This window comes from Sinohyriopsis cumingii, chromosome 13, assembly GCF_028554795.1.
Source record: "Sinohyriopsis cumingii isolate HCF-2022 chromosome 13, ASM2855479v2, whole genome shotgun sequence".
In the NCBI taxonomy this organism is placed as follows: domain Eukaryota; kingdom Metazoa; phylum Mollusca; class Bivalvia; order Unionida; family Unionidae; genus Sinohyriopsis; species Sinohyriopsis cumingii.
Genome location: NC_142973.1, coordinates 22,261,838 through 22,277,573, shown reverse-complemented (window position 1 = coordinate 22,277,573; position 15,736 = coordinate 22,261,838). Strand labels below are relative to the sequence as shown.

Here is a 15,736-nt window from a genome sequence, read left to right as displayed (position 1 = left end):
GCATAAAAAAATAGATTTATGTTCTACAACACATATGCCCAAGCTGCACAACAAACTGTAAAATAAAAAAAAATCTGTTGATTTTTGTCAAAAAGTAAAGTGAATTCAACAAAAAAGATTAATAAATTCACTGTGAAAATCTAAACAGGTCATCTATGTCCAACAACAGATTTTGTGTAATAAATTTCACCTGTCTACCTTCTGCTGCTTTTACTAGAAAGTGATATCATGATTTTGCTTTAAAATGTCAAAGTCCTATTAAAAAAAATTATAAATGGATTTTAAATTTGCTGTTATAGCCTGAAAATTTAAAACAGGCCATCTAAACATACATACAAAAATACTTGCCAAATTTAATTTGTCTATGCCAAGTAACATTTACTAAAAAGCTTATCAGAATCAACATACAAACTGTCAGCAAGGTCCAAATCAAACTACTCCTGCTGCAATTAGTGGACAGATTCCTAATGTGAGAGAAAGCATCCCAAAAGCAGATTGCTGGCAGGCTGCACAACACCCATGTTGAAGAAAGACTAGTTCTATACCCCTATGTTAGCATGTTGTTAGGGACTAGTTCTGTACCCCAATGCTGGCATGTTGTTAGGGACTAGTTATGTACCCCAATATTAGCATGTTGTTAGGGACTAGTTCTATACCCCTATGTTTGCATGTTGTTAGGGACTAGTTCTGTACCCCTATGTTTGCATGTTGTTAGGGACTAGTTCTGTACCCCTATGTTAGCATGTTCTTGGGGACTAGTTCTATACCCCAATATTAGCATGTTGTTAGGGACTAGTTCTGTACCCCAATGTTAGTATGTTGTTAGGGACTAGTTCTGTACCCCCATGTTAGCATGTTGTTAGGGACTAGTTCTATACCCCCATTTTAGCATGTTGTTAGGGACTAGTTCTGTACCCCTATGTTTGCATGTTGTTAGGGACTAGTTCTGTACCCCCATGTTAGCATGTTGTTAGGGACTAGTTCTGTACCCCAATATTAGCATGTTGTTAGGGACTAGTTCTGTACCCCAATGTTAGCATGTTGTTAGGGACTAGTTCTGTACCCCCATGTTAGCATGTTGTTAGGGACTAGTTCTATACCCCAATGTCAGCATGTTGTTAGGGACAAGTTCTGTACCCCTATGTTTGCATGTTGTTATGGACTAGTTCTGTACCCCCAAGTTAGCATGTTGTTAGGGACTAGTTCTGTACCCCAATGTTAGCATGTTGTTAGGAGCTAGTTTTGTACCACAATGATAGCATGTTGTTAGGGACTAGTTCTGTAAAGGTATTAGGACACTGCTATGGACTAATAATTTAACAGTGTTAACTAATTACTAGGGACTAGTTCTGTACCACAGTGTTAGCACACAGTTGTTCCATTTTAGCATTGTGAAATGTAGAACTTTGAGATATTTTATGTTCACTATAACTACTTTATATTACTATATTGTATTTGTTTCATCTAAGTCTAGGCCAGAAAAAAACTAGTGCAAGATAACAGACTCCAGATGCTAAATCAATATTTAAGATGGCAGACATCAAAACAAAACAGCAAAGACAGATGTAAATTAGATAATTAGGAAGACAGACGCCAAAGCAATATTACTGAATACAAATAATGAGTCAATATTGCAGAAGGTAAACAAGTAAATACTGCAAAAAGTTGGTGGCAACTTAATACTGTAGAAGGTTGTTGAGTCAATATTACAGTTTGTACAGAGTCAATATTACAGAGGGTAGTGAGTCAATAATTCAGTTTGTACAAAGTTAATATTTCTGTTTGCAAAGAGTCAATATTACAGAGGGTAGTGAGTCAATAATTCAGTTTGTAAAGAGTCAATATTACAGAGGGTAGTGAGTCAATAATTCAGTTTGTACAAAGTCAATATTTCTGTTTGCAAAGAGTCAATATTACAGAGGGTAGTGAGTCAATAATTCAGTTTGTAAAGAGTCAATATTACAGAGGGTAGTGAGTCAATAATTCAGTTTGTACAAAGTTAATATTTCTGTTTGCAAAGAGTCAATATTACAGAGGGTAGTGAGTCAATAATTCAGTTTGTAAAGAGTCAATATTACAGACAATTCAAAGTGTATTATAGTAGGTAGAGACCCGAGTAAAACTGCAGAGGATCAATGAAGAGTTAATAAATGCCTAACCAATAATGTGCATGCATGTATGTAATAGGGTTTAAGGGCACATCAGCACAGTAAGGGTTATATGTCAACTTACGTGAGGAAGTGTGATCTGTAGTAGGCCCTGTCATGGCGGTTGCTGTTGACCCCTGTTGTCTGATCCAGTCAAAGGCCTTGGTATCCTGTGTGTCCTGCATCCAGCCACACAGATTCTGATCAAAGTTGCAGTTGAATGGTCCAGTAGAGGCAGCAGGGGGTGTCGTAATGACAACTGTCTGGCTTGGAGGTGTGGCATTGGGAGGATTCACTTACAAAAAAAAATATTAAATTCAGAATCCCTTAAGGAGCGACTTAAGATATATTTTGTTGCTTTTGTTAATAATTTAGCAAACTTTGTAAAATAAAGTTTTGATGTTTATTAAGTTTTTATGATCATAGGCATTTCCAAACTTACTATTTGTACATGTACTTACTACTTCAAGATACACCTCCCCCTCAATAGGGTAAAGAATCATAGACTACACTATAAGTGAGGGATAAGTTACTGAGGGACCTCCCAAAAAATAAGGAGTGATGCCATACCTGCTGGAAATTGAGAAAACCATAAGGAAGGGGGTGTTTGCAACTGAGCTGTTTAATGGCTGAATACTCATTTTATAATTGCATTGGGAATAATTGTCAATAAAGCGCTTTATCTAATGAAATTTTAATTACCTTGATTTTTAAGATGCTCAACATCATAATGATTGTTAACATTATTCCAACTGGTTTCAACAACCTTCTTGTGTACATGAAAAGACTGTGTATTATATCACATTGTTTGGTTGTTGTTGATTAGTCTGGTTATCAGCTTTATATGCTCCCTGCATTGCACTAAGCTATAAATTAGCAAAATGCAGAGAGAATAGGAAGCATGGAACCAAACTAGTTGATTCAATTCACAAACAAACAAGATTCCTTTTTTAAGAACTAAGGACATTTATTTCATGAAACAACCATCAATGTTGAAACTCTTTTGTAATTGTTCTAAAATACTGATCCCATGATTTCATTGCAATAATACCGGTCCCAAAATTTCATTGCAATAATAGTGATCCCATGATTTCATTGCAATAATAGTGAAATTTCTTTTCATTCTTGAGGAAGTCTCTGAGTGCCAATTCAGGAATTTTAAAATAACTACAAACTCTGAAACTCAGCTTCTCCACAATGAACAATACGAAACTTTTTATATCACCAAGTATTTATTTCGCTTGGTTGCCCTGCTATATTTGATCACATTTATGAATGAGTTGGCTAATTTAAGGTGGTTTAATTGTTTTAACTACACATTAACATTTATATCGAAAGATCAATTGAAATGAATTGACCTGACACACCACTTGGCTACTAGCTCTAATGCAGATAGAATTTGCATGCCTTTTAATTTTCTTTTATTCCACCCCCTTTATTTGATACAAAAAAATATAATTAACTTGATAATGCCAAGGAGGTCAGCTTTTGATTCAGTGCAACAATGCAACAAATACTTCCACAAGTCAGATATCATTATAAGCAGGTTTGTGAGTTATCAAAGCACAAGTAGTTGAAGGAATGATTTTACCGAAGTGTTATTCCTACAGAATGGTCCCCTAATTAGAAAAAAAACACACTATAGTAAATTTTGATAACTGATAGTTCAGAGAACAGACACAATTTATGCTGCAGAATATACTGTAGTTTACATATAAAGAGTTAATACTGCAGATGACAAATGAGATCATACTGTAGATAATGAAGTCTATATAGTAGGGGGTAGATGATAAATATAAACTGCAAAGAAAATTCACATAGGGTTCCCCTAAAATTAATGATTTCTGACAAAAAACGTACTCTTACCCCTCCAACAAAATTTATGAACAAAAATGTCATAATCAAAATAACTCATCATCATCATCATCATCATCAGGGTAATCACACCATGAACAGATATTACGAAAAATGTTTATCATCAGACTCATAGTAAACTAAAAGCTTTTGGTATCTGATCACAGTGATCTGATCCTATCAACGATGTGGATCATTAGGCAAGACTAAGTGGGAGATTTCTTAATAATCTTGATCAGATACAGTTCTGCAGTTAGAGTCTCAAATCAAAAACCTTTAACATGTTTTACTTAATGACATTTTGGATGCACATCTTTCCAGTGTATTCTTACTGTAAATATTACAATATTAAATTTGGATTTAAATGAAGAGTCTCTAATTGCTGTACAATTTAATTTTGCCACCTTTATACTAACTTCATATATTGGATACAATTATTAAATACTATGCACACAAGGCTGTTTATGTTGAGTTTTTTTTACAGGTGCACAGTCCATAACAAATGTACATTATACATGTATGTGTAGCCATATATTTCAAACCCCAATCACTGAGAAAAGCATTCAAGGTGTTTAGTGCAACAGATTCAAAGGTATCTGTAAACAAGACAAAGATCAATTTCATCAACTGTGTCCATTTTCCGCAACAAATCCAAATGATGGCTGTTATCTACTACATCTTGCAAAAACTCCACATTTTTCAGAGAAATATGACAATGGGGTCATCTTAATTTTCTCACCTTAAATTGAAGAAAGAAGAAAAAAATTAGTTATAACATATACTGAAGAACTTGTTATATCTATTCTCACCTTTCTGTAATACTATAGTCAAACCTGTCTATAAAAGACACTTGAGAAGCAATAAAAAGTCCTTGGTTTCTCTTTCAATAATCATAAAGATAAGAAAGATAGATCTTCTACTTCATGAGAGCAATTATATTTTATGTGGAAGTGTTCACTGAAGTTGGCTTAACTGTGTTTTAATAAAAACTGTATAAAAAATTAAGAAAATCTTCACTTACATCCACATAATGAGTTAGAGAAGGAGATGTCATCTATAGCAATATCCCCAGTGAAGTTCTGGCCACGAATACCTTCAAACACGATCTGGTAATTTTTGTTTGTGCTGAAAGGTGCCTGACCTTGAAGCCATTGTGTTCCTTGATTGTTCTTCTGTTGCCAGATGATGTAATCGGACTGACCTGCAAACATATATCATCAGCATGATGTAATACATTACATTGCTGAAATTAATGTCATCATGTATCATATGTGTGTGTGATTTGGATTTTTAACGTAGCTTTAACAATTTTTCAGTCATATCGCTACGATGTCTGCAGTGTGGCAGTTTATAGTGATGTATCATATATGTGTTATATACTTTTTGCTCATACAAAATATTTTTTTCTTCAAAGTATAGAAAAGAATATGTAAAAAAATAATCATCACATATGGCCAATGAGTGTTGATGAGGAGTATAGAAGACCTAAATGATCATTAATATCACATTCGCCCGATTTCCACTAAATATCATCATACTTTTTTTAATATGATGTCTGAATTTGCTTACACGTGTATGTACTGCATCTGAAAACAGTTTTGAGTAAATAATTATATACACCCTATATTTATTGCCATTCAGTGACTTTAGCAAGATGATTTGACTGTTAGGTTGCTATCGGTGTTTAAAGCAGGAATCTTGGGATGTGACTTTAGCAAGATGATTTGACTGTTAGATTGCCTTCGGTGTTTATAGTGGGATCTTGAGATGTACAATGAGTGATGTCACAATGAATTCACACAAGTTTTATGCACCTATAATCTATAATTGCCATTCAAACCAAATATGCCTGGGAAGAAATCAGGCTAGAGAATTCATTCTTGATTGTTTCCCTTTCAAATAAGTTTGTATTTCTGTAACACTATGCTAATGTGTATGGAATCATTACAAGTAATTCTTGATATACTGAGTGATTCTCCAGTTGCGGTGGAAAAACAGAGACACAGTCTGACTTGCCTATACTGTTGGAGACTACCTTGCATGCATTAGGACTTACTGACTTGACTACTGCTGTACACAAACATCTTATCCGATCATGGTTGTCTATGAAGGATGCTGGTATGTGTTTTTTCTCAATATGATCATAATCATCAATAGCTCATGATTTCATTGTGTATTCAATTTCATTTCAGAATACAATCTATTCAATAGATAATGATTTAAATGTGTATTCAGTTTCAGTTCAATATACATCCTATTCAATAGCCAATGATTTCAATTTATATTCATTCAATATACATTCTATTCAACAGCCAATGATTTCAGTTTGTATTCATTCAATATACATACTATTCAATATCCAATGATTTCTATTTGTATTCATATAATATACATCCTTTTCAATAGCGAATGATTTCAATTTGTATTCATTCAATATACATCCTATTCAACAGCAAATGATTTCAATTTGTATTCATTCAATATACATCCTATTCAACAGCCAACAATTCTGATGTATTCAATTTCAGTTGAATATACATTCTATTCAATAACCAATGATTACAATTTGTATTCATTCAATATACATTCTATTCAACAGCTAATTATTTCAATGTATTCAATTTCAGTTGAATATACATTCTATTCAAATTGTTAGAGTACACACGCACCCTCATGTCTGTTTGTACCCTGAACCGATTTTAAAAAAACATGGTGCATAATGGACGTTGGACCAAGAGAGTTAAAAGCTGAACATAAATGTTATTAATAAATCATGAAAAATGAAATAAGCTATAAGACACAATGATGCTTTAATTTAGAATAACTCACCGAGCACTCTGAGTTTTAAATTCAGAGTGTCTATTGTCTGTCCATTCATGTTGTACCAGAATCGTATGCACCCTCCTCCATTACTTGGTGAGTTGAACAACTGACTAACCAGCCATGCTTTGTCACCTACTCGACGTGGTGCAGAGGTTTCAATGTACATGTAATGACCCAAAGTAGTGCCCAGGGTGTGGTCATTTTGTGGTCCAGTGCCAATAGTTGGTGTGGAACCACTTCCCTGTGTCCAGTCGAAATTATCACCAGTTACACTGTTTTGCCAGGTACAAAGTCCATTTTCAAAGTCACAATCACCTGTAGAAAAAATATGATTCATGATTTTCTCATCTTTTTTAAGCAAATAATCAAGTGGCACAATTCTAGTGAAAACCAATTTAACAAACACAAAATCTTGTACCTTTTTCCAAGTTTTGAAAATGAAGAACTATGTTTAAGCAGCAAAATATATGGCTAGCAAATTGCTATTTAGAAGAATTTCAACAAAAACAAATTTACTGGTGCAAGAAAAACAATTTGCTGCTAGGGTAAGATATGGTAAACTCCTTTTATTATATAATCAGATAAAATATATACTACAAAGAGTATTGCAAAGTCCCTTCCAAAATTATAGACAATTTATTTTTCAGCTATTGGTGGGGTGAAGCCAGGGTTTTATTACATCTGGACTTTACATTAAACTATGATCAGCTACCTACACATGCAGGATGATATAATATTTTCCACTGGGAATCAAAACCTAAGATACCAGAAATCTACTGAAAGCCCATATGTGACTTTAGGAAAACACAAAACCATCATCGTTTGAATACATCATCAAATTTTATTTATAATGATGTTTTAACCAATAAAATGACATCCTCATCTTTTCAGAACGTTTTGGAGACTGGCTCCCCATGCCATACCTTCCACCAATGGCTTTTCATGTGAAAAATACAGAATACAGTACAAATATTAATTCCCCAAGAATTTCCAGTTTTCCAGTAAATTAGCTTTTGGTCTTCTGGCATTTCATTCATTTAATCATTTAATTAGCAACTGTGTGTAACTTAGTATGCCATTTCATTATGACTTAGTATGCCATATCATTATGACTTAATATGCTATATCATTATGACAATATGCTATTTCATTATGACTTAGTATGCTATATCATTATAACTCAGTATGCTATTTCATTATGACTTAATATGCTATATTTTGACTTAGTATGCTACTTCATTATGACTCAGTATACTATATCATTATGACTTATTATGCCATATCATTATGACTCAGTATGATATTTCATTATGACTTAGTATGCTACATCATTATGATTCAGTATGCCATTTCATTATGACTTAGTATGCTATATCATTATGAGTTAGTATGCTATTTCATCATGAATTAGTTTGCTATATCATTATGACTCAGTATGTTGTTTCATGATGACTTAGTATGCTATATCATTATGACTCAATATGCTATTTTATTATGACAGTGTGCTATTTCGTTATGACTCAGTACAATATATTTTTATGACTCAGTATAATATATCATTATCACTAAGTATGCTACATCATTATGTCTCAGTGTGCTATTTCATTATGACTTAGCATGCTATATCATTATGACTTAGTATGCTATTTCATCATGAATTAGTTTGCTATATCATTATGACTCAGTATGCTATTTCATTATGACTTAGTATTCTATATCATCATGACTTAGTATGCTATTTCATTATGAATTATAATGTTATATTATGACTTTGGCACACCATCAGTTGATTACTGGTTTAAAATCCCATTGCCTTGGTACTGAACATAATCAGTCATCCACTGATATGCCACTGAACAGAGATCGATCAATCAATCAATTAATCAATCAATGTTCATGAAATTACTGAATTTGTGAAATAATTCAATGACAGCACTTAGGTAAATTTAAAACTCTGCTATATTTATAAATAAGCACAACAGTGGATCTACCATTTCCATAACAAGGTTTAATGGAACATTATGCCATGCCTTTGAATGGCATTATGATAATGCACATTTCTACCTGAGCAGGTGAAACATGAAACCTAGTGCCACGGGGTAACATTTTGAGCATAAGATGACATTACAAACAATATTTCAGTTGAATACAACAATTGATGAAAAAGATAAGTGAATTTAAACAACTCTGACATAATCTTAATGTTCACAAGGCAATCCTCCCTTCTACACAGGAATAGCAGAAAACACTGGAATCATAGGATACAAACTTCAGGCATATTGTAACAACATTCCAAAGTTGTAGTTGTATATAGCAGATATGAAATCAAGTGATATGGAAAAAAGCTGAAAACTGTCATAAAATAGCTCAAATACCACCATCACCCCTTACATCTAAGCAGAATTTTATAAGTTTATCTTCAGAAAAAAAGCTTAAATCAGCTAATTATCTGAAATTTTTGACAGTCCAATATTAGTGACTGACATAGAATATAATGAACTTTAAACAACCCTAACATGGAGTAAGATCTGTCATATACAGGTACTGTGTATTTGACACATTTGACACAAGGTCTTGACATTCAAAAGGACAATGCTTCCAATATAGGCACAACAGAAAGCCCTAGGATTGAGGGAAACTGACTTTGGGGATATAGTAACTTACTGCAAAAATTGATGTAGAAGATATACAACTTTAAAGAAACTGAAACACAAAACTGACAGAAAAGTGATACTGGCAAGATAATAAACTGACTTGTAATCATAGTAGAGTTGCTGGGAACAGAACAGTCTAACAAAAACAGACCCCAAAATCTGTGTCGATACTGACTGACGATTTCTGGCTATCATGACACCTGTTCATTAAAACTGCATTTTGCCACATGCAAATATTTCCGGACCAAACCTGCGTACAGTTTAGACACTTACCAGTATTTAGTAACAGCCACATCTAGCATGAAATTCAAAATGGCCACTGGACATAGAGTTGTGTTATTCCACATGGATTTAACAAGCTGTCAAGCATAGGATTTTATCCAAAAATATTATGTACATATTACCAAAAGAACGCTTCAAACCAACAGTAACTCAAGAGATACAAGAAATACGTGTGTCTAAAATGTACACTGATATGTTCCAGACAGGTATGTGTGCAAATGGTTCCTCAATTTTATGAATAGATGTTATCATACTCTCAAAATGTCCATCAAGATAACACACATTTGGGGGTCTAATTTACACACAAATCATCCATCAGCATCAACACAGATCTGGGGTATGATTTACCCACAAATTCTCCATCAGTATCAACACAGATCTGGGGATATGATTTACTGAACTTGTATCAGATAATTTCACTTGCTAAGCTCTCCTACCAGTGTTCGGATGATATGTAAGAAATGGATCACAAAATTATGCCAAGGGTTTAGAGAAACAAGACTTTACCTGTACTTCATGACGTAACATCATTTTATCTGACTTGCAAAAACTTAAATAAAAGACTTTAACATCAAAGCTTGACACTGAAAATACAGATGGTGATGCCATGTCAACCAGAAAAAAAAACAATACCTATGTTTCCTTTTGCTAAAGCAGGCAAGACAAAAATATTCCACTTACCTGGTGCTCCACAAGATCCAGATGAGAAAGATATGTCATCAATGGCAATATCCCCACGAAAATTATTCCCTTTAATGCCTTCAAACACTATCTGTATGCATATAATAGAAAAATTATTCCCTTCAATGCCTTCAAACACTATCTGTATAAATATAATAACAGAAAAATTATTCCCTTCAATGCCTTCAAACACTATCTGTATGAATAAAATAACAGAAAAATCATTCCCTTCAATGCCTTCAAACACTATCTGTATGAATAAAATAACAGAAAAATTATTCCCTTCAATGCCTTCAAACACTATCTATATGAATATAATAACAGAAAAATCATTCCCTTCAATGCCTTCAAACATTATCTGTATGAATAAAATAACAGAAAAATTATTCCCTTCAATGCCTTCAAACACTATCTGTATGAATATAATAACAGAAAAATCATTCCCTTCAATGCCTTCAAACACTATCTGTATGAATATAATAACAGAAAAATTATTCCCTTCAATGCCTTCAAACACTATCTGTATGAATAAAATAACAGAAAAATTATTCCCTTCAATACCTTCAAACACTATCTGTATGAATATAATAACAGAAAAATTATTCCCTTCAATGCCTTCAAACACTATCTATATGAATATAATAACAGAAAAATTATTCCCCTCAATGCCTTCAAACACTATCTGTATGAATAAAATAACAGAAAAATTATTCCCTTCAATGCCTTCAAACACTATCTGCATGAATAAAATAACAGAAAAATTATTCCTTTCAATGCTTTCAAACACTATCTGTATGAATAAAATAACAGAAAAATTATTCCCCTCAATGCCTTCAAACACTATCTGTATGAATATAATAACAGAAAAATTAATCCCTTCAATGCCTTGAAACGCTATCTGTATGAATAAAATAACAGAAAAATTATTTCCTTCAATGCCTTCAAACACTATCTATATGAATATAATAGCAGAAAAATTATTCCCTTCAATGCCTTGAAACGCTATCTGTATGAATAAAATAACAGAAAAACTATTCCCTTCAATGCCTTCAAACACTATCTGTATGAATAAAATAACAGAAAAATTATTCCCTTCAATGCCTTCAAACACTCTCTGTATGAATAAAATAACAGAAAAATTATTCCCTTCAGTGCCTTCAAACACTATCTGTATGAATAAAATAACAGAAAAATTATTCCCTTCAATGCCTTCAAACACTATCTGTAAGAATAAAATAAAAGAAAAATTATTCCCTTCAATGCCTTCAAACACTATCTGTATGAATAAAATAACAGAAAAATTATTCCCTTCAATGCCTTCAAACACTATCTGTAAGAATAAAATAACAGAAAAATTATTCCCTTCAGTGCCTTCAAACACTATCTGTATGAATAAAATAACAGAAAAATTATTCCCTTCAATGCCTTCAAACACTATCTGTATGAATATAATAACAGAAAAAGTATTCCCTTCAATGCCTTCAAACACTATCTGTATGAATATAATAGAAAAATTATTCCCTTCAGTGCCTTCAAACACTATCTGTATGAATAAAATAACAGAAAAATTATTCCCTTCAATGCCTTGAAACGCTATCTGTATGAATATAATAACAGAAAAATTATTCCCTTCAATGCCTTCAAATACTATCTGTATGAATATAATAGAAAAATTATTCCCTTCAATGCCTTCAAACACTATCTGTATGAATATAATAGAAAAATTATTCCCTTCAGTGCCTTCAAACACTATCTGTATGAATATAATAACAGAAAAATTATTCCCTTCAGTGCCTTCAAACACTATCTGTATGAATATAATAACAGAAAATGTATTCCCTTCAATGCCTTCAAACACTATCTGTATGAATATAATAACAGAAAAATTATTCCCTTCAATGCCTTCAAACACTATCTGTATGAATAAAATAACAGAAAAATTATTCCCATCAATGCCTTCAAACACTATCTGTATGAATATAACAGAAAAATTATTCCCTTCAATGCCTTCAAACGCTATCTGTATGAATATAATAGAAAAATTATTCCCTTCAATGCCTTCAAACACTATCTGTATGAATAAAATAACAGAAAAATTATTCCCTTCAATGCCTTCAAACACTATCTATATGAATATAATAACAGAAAAATTATTCCCTTCAATGCCTTGAAACGCTATCTGTATGAATAAAATAACAGAAAAATTATTCCCTTCAGTGCCTTCAAACACTATCTGTATGAATAAAATAACAGAAAAATTATTCCCTTCAATGACTTCAAACACTATCTGTAAGAATAAAATAAAAGAAAAATTATTCCCTTCAATGCCTTCAAACACTATCTGTATGAATAAAATAACAGAAAAATTATTCCCTTCAATGCCTTCAAACACTATCTGTAAGAATAAAATAACAGAAAAATTATTCCCTTCAGTGCCTTCAAACACTATCTGTATGAATAAAATAACAGAAAAATTATTCCCTTCAATGCCTTCAAACACTATCTGTATGAATATAATAACAGAAAAAGTATTCCCTTCAATGCCTTCAAACACTATCTGTATGAATATAATAGAAAAATTATTCCCTTCAGTGCCTTCAAACACTATCTGTATGAATAAAATAACAGAAAAATTATTCCCTTCAATGCCTTGAAACGCTATCTGTATGAATATAATAACAGAAAAATTATTCCCTTCAATGCCTTCAAATACTATCTGTATGAATATAATAGAAAAATTATTCCCTTCAATGCCTTCAAACACTATCTGTATGAATATAATAGAAAAATTATTCCCTTCAGTGCCTTCAAACACTATCTGTATGAATATAATAACAGAAAAATTATTCCCTTCAGTGCCTTCAAACACTATCTGTATGAATATAATAACAGAAAATGTATTCCCTTCAATGCCTTCAAACACTATCTGTATGAATATAATAACAGAAAAATTATTCCCTTCAATGCCTTCAAACACTATCTGTATGAATAAAATAACAGAAAAATTATTCCCATCAATGCCTTCAAACACTATCTGTATGAATATAACAGAAAAATTATTCCCTTCAATGCCTTCAAACGCTATCTGTATGAATATAATAGAAAAATTATTCCCTTCAATGCCTTCAAACACTATCTGTATGAATAAAATAACAGAAAAATTATTCCCTTCAATGCCTTCAAACACTATCTATATGAATATAATAACAGAAAAATTATTCCCTTCAATGCCTTGAAACGCTATCTGTATGAATAAAATAACAGAAAAATTATTCCCTTCAATGCCTTCAAACACTATCTGTATGAATAAAATAACAGAAAAATTATTCCCTTCAATGCCTTCAAACACTATCTGTATGAATATAATAACAGAAAAATTATTCCCTTCAATGCCTTGAAACGCTATCTGTATGAATAAAATAACAGAAAAATTATTCCCTTCAATGCCTTCAAACACTATCTGTATGAATAAAATAACAGAAAAATTATTCCCTTCAATGCCTTCAAACACTATCTGTATGAATATAATAGAAAAATTATTCCCTTCAATGCCTTCAAACACTATCTGTATGAATAAAATAACAGAAAAATTACTCCCTTCAATGCCTTCAAACACTATCTGTAAGAATATAATAACAAAAAAATTAGTTCCTTTTATGCGTCAAACATGTGCAAGTAAAATAACAGTGTTCTCCTTGAACCATTAAATAATACAAAGTGCACTTTCTCTATCACTTTATGTAGAATTAGGTAGAACTATGTCATCTCTGAGGGCACTTGAAGTAGAATTATACCATTTCTGAGGGCACTTGAAGTAGAATTATACCACTTCTATGGCACATTAGGTAGAATTATACTTCTGAGGGCACTTGAAATAGAATTATAACACTTCTGAGGGCACTTTATGTAGAATTATGCCACTTCTGAATGAGCATTAGGCAGAATTATACCACTTCTGAGGGTGCATTAGGAAGAATAATACCACTTCTTGCAGGCACCTCAAGTAGAATTATACTACTTCTAAGGGCAAAACTGCTGTGATTCGGCAATAACTGAAACACACTGATGTTAGTAATTATTGCTTTGTTTTACCAGAGAAATTTAAATATGCATAAATTCCATTCATTTTTTAAATGAAAAATGCCTGATTTATAAAGAAAGGAACTGACATCCTTTAAATGTTCAAAGAAAATAACCTAAAGCTTCATGTCTGAACTTGCAATCGTGCAATTTAAGGATATTCACTTGAGTCCAATATGAGTTTTCAGTGCAACTCAAAACTAGATCTGTAAATTAGTAAACATGGAATAGACCCAGTTTAAAAATAATAATCTGACAAAGCCCATTCTTATATGTGACATAAACTCATCAACATATATTTATTACCTGGTCTGGAAAATTTCTGATGTGGACATTTGATTTTATTGAATGCAGCATGGGGAGATAGTTGGCAGAGGGAGCTGGCATGGCAATATTAAAGTTTTTAGCAACTGTTCAGCAGTTGTAAATATTTACAATCATTTTAATCAAAGTTGTAAGTTAAGATCACTGCATCCACAAGAGTTTGGCATTTCTTGCATAAAAAAATAATGAAAAGTTAAACAAACACTGAAATACCCATATCTATGCCAGAATTATTATTATTATTATTATTATTATTATAAATATATTTAAACCATAGATACAGTTAATTGTAGATATTTACAAGTATTACATTTTTTCTTAATTATTCTTAGTTTTTAATCCGTGAAACATCAAACACCCGTGCTGCATCTTGGTGACATGTTTTCTCTCTAAAATGTTAAGCTTCAGGTACCTGATAATATAAGTGGTTTAGAACAAGTGCTCAGTGCAGAAAAGGTACATATATTGATGGGTATACCTATAAATCATTGTCACAGGTACAAGTATTGATGGGTATACCTATAAATCATTGTCATAGGTACATGTATTGATGGGAATGCTTAAATATCATTGTCATAGGTACATATATTGATGGGTATATCTAAATATCAGTCATAGGTGTATGTACTGATGGGTATATCTAAATATCATTGTTATAGGTACATGTATTGATGGGAATACTTACATATCATTGTTATAGGTACATGTATTGATGGGTATATCAAAATATCATTGTCGTAGGTACATGTATTGATGGGAATACTTACATATCATTGTTATAGGTACATGTATTGATGGGTATATCTAAATATTATTGTCGTAGGTACATGTATTGATGGGAATACTTACATATCATTGTTATAGGTACATGTACTGATGGGTATATCTAAA

General features: G+C 32.1%; 1 protein-coding gene across 1 annotated transcript in view; it reads right to left on the bottom strand.

Moving 5' to 3' along the window:
• Nucleotides 1-15,736, bottom strand: part of LOC149785045 (MAM and LDL-receptor class A domain-containing protein 2-like) — a 349,170-nt gene that overhangs the window by 292,529 nt on the left and 40,905 nt on the right. The window contains exons 18-21 of the mRNA XM_089931272.1: nucleotides 10,442-10,532; nucleotides 6,831-7,139; nucleotides 5,023-5,202; nucleotides 2,233-2,442 (exon numbers count right to left, since the gene is read on the bottom strand). Of these exons, the coding sequence (XP_089787398.1) occupies nucleotides 2,233-2,442; nucleotides 5,023-5,202; nucleotides 6,831-7,139; nucleotides 10,442-10,532 (790 nt within the window). The remainder of the gene's footprint in view (nucleotides 1-2,232; nucleotides 2,443-5,022; nucleotides 5,203-6,830; nucleotides 7,140-10,441; nucleotides 10,533-15,736) is intronic.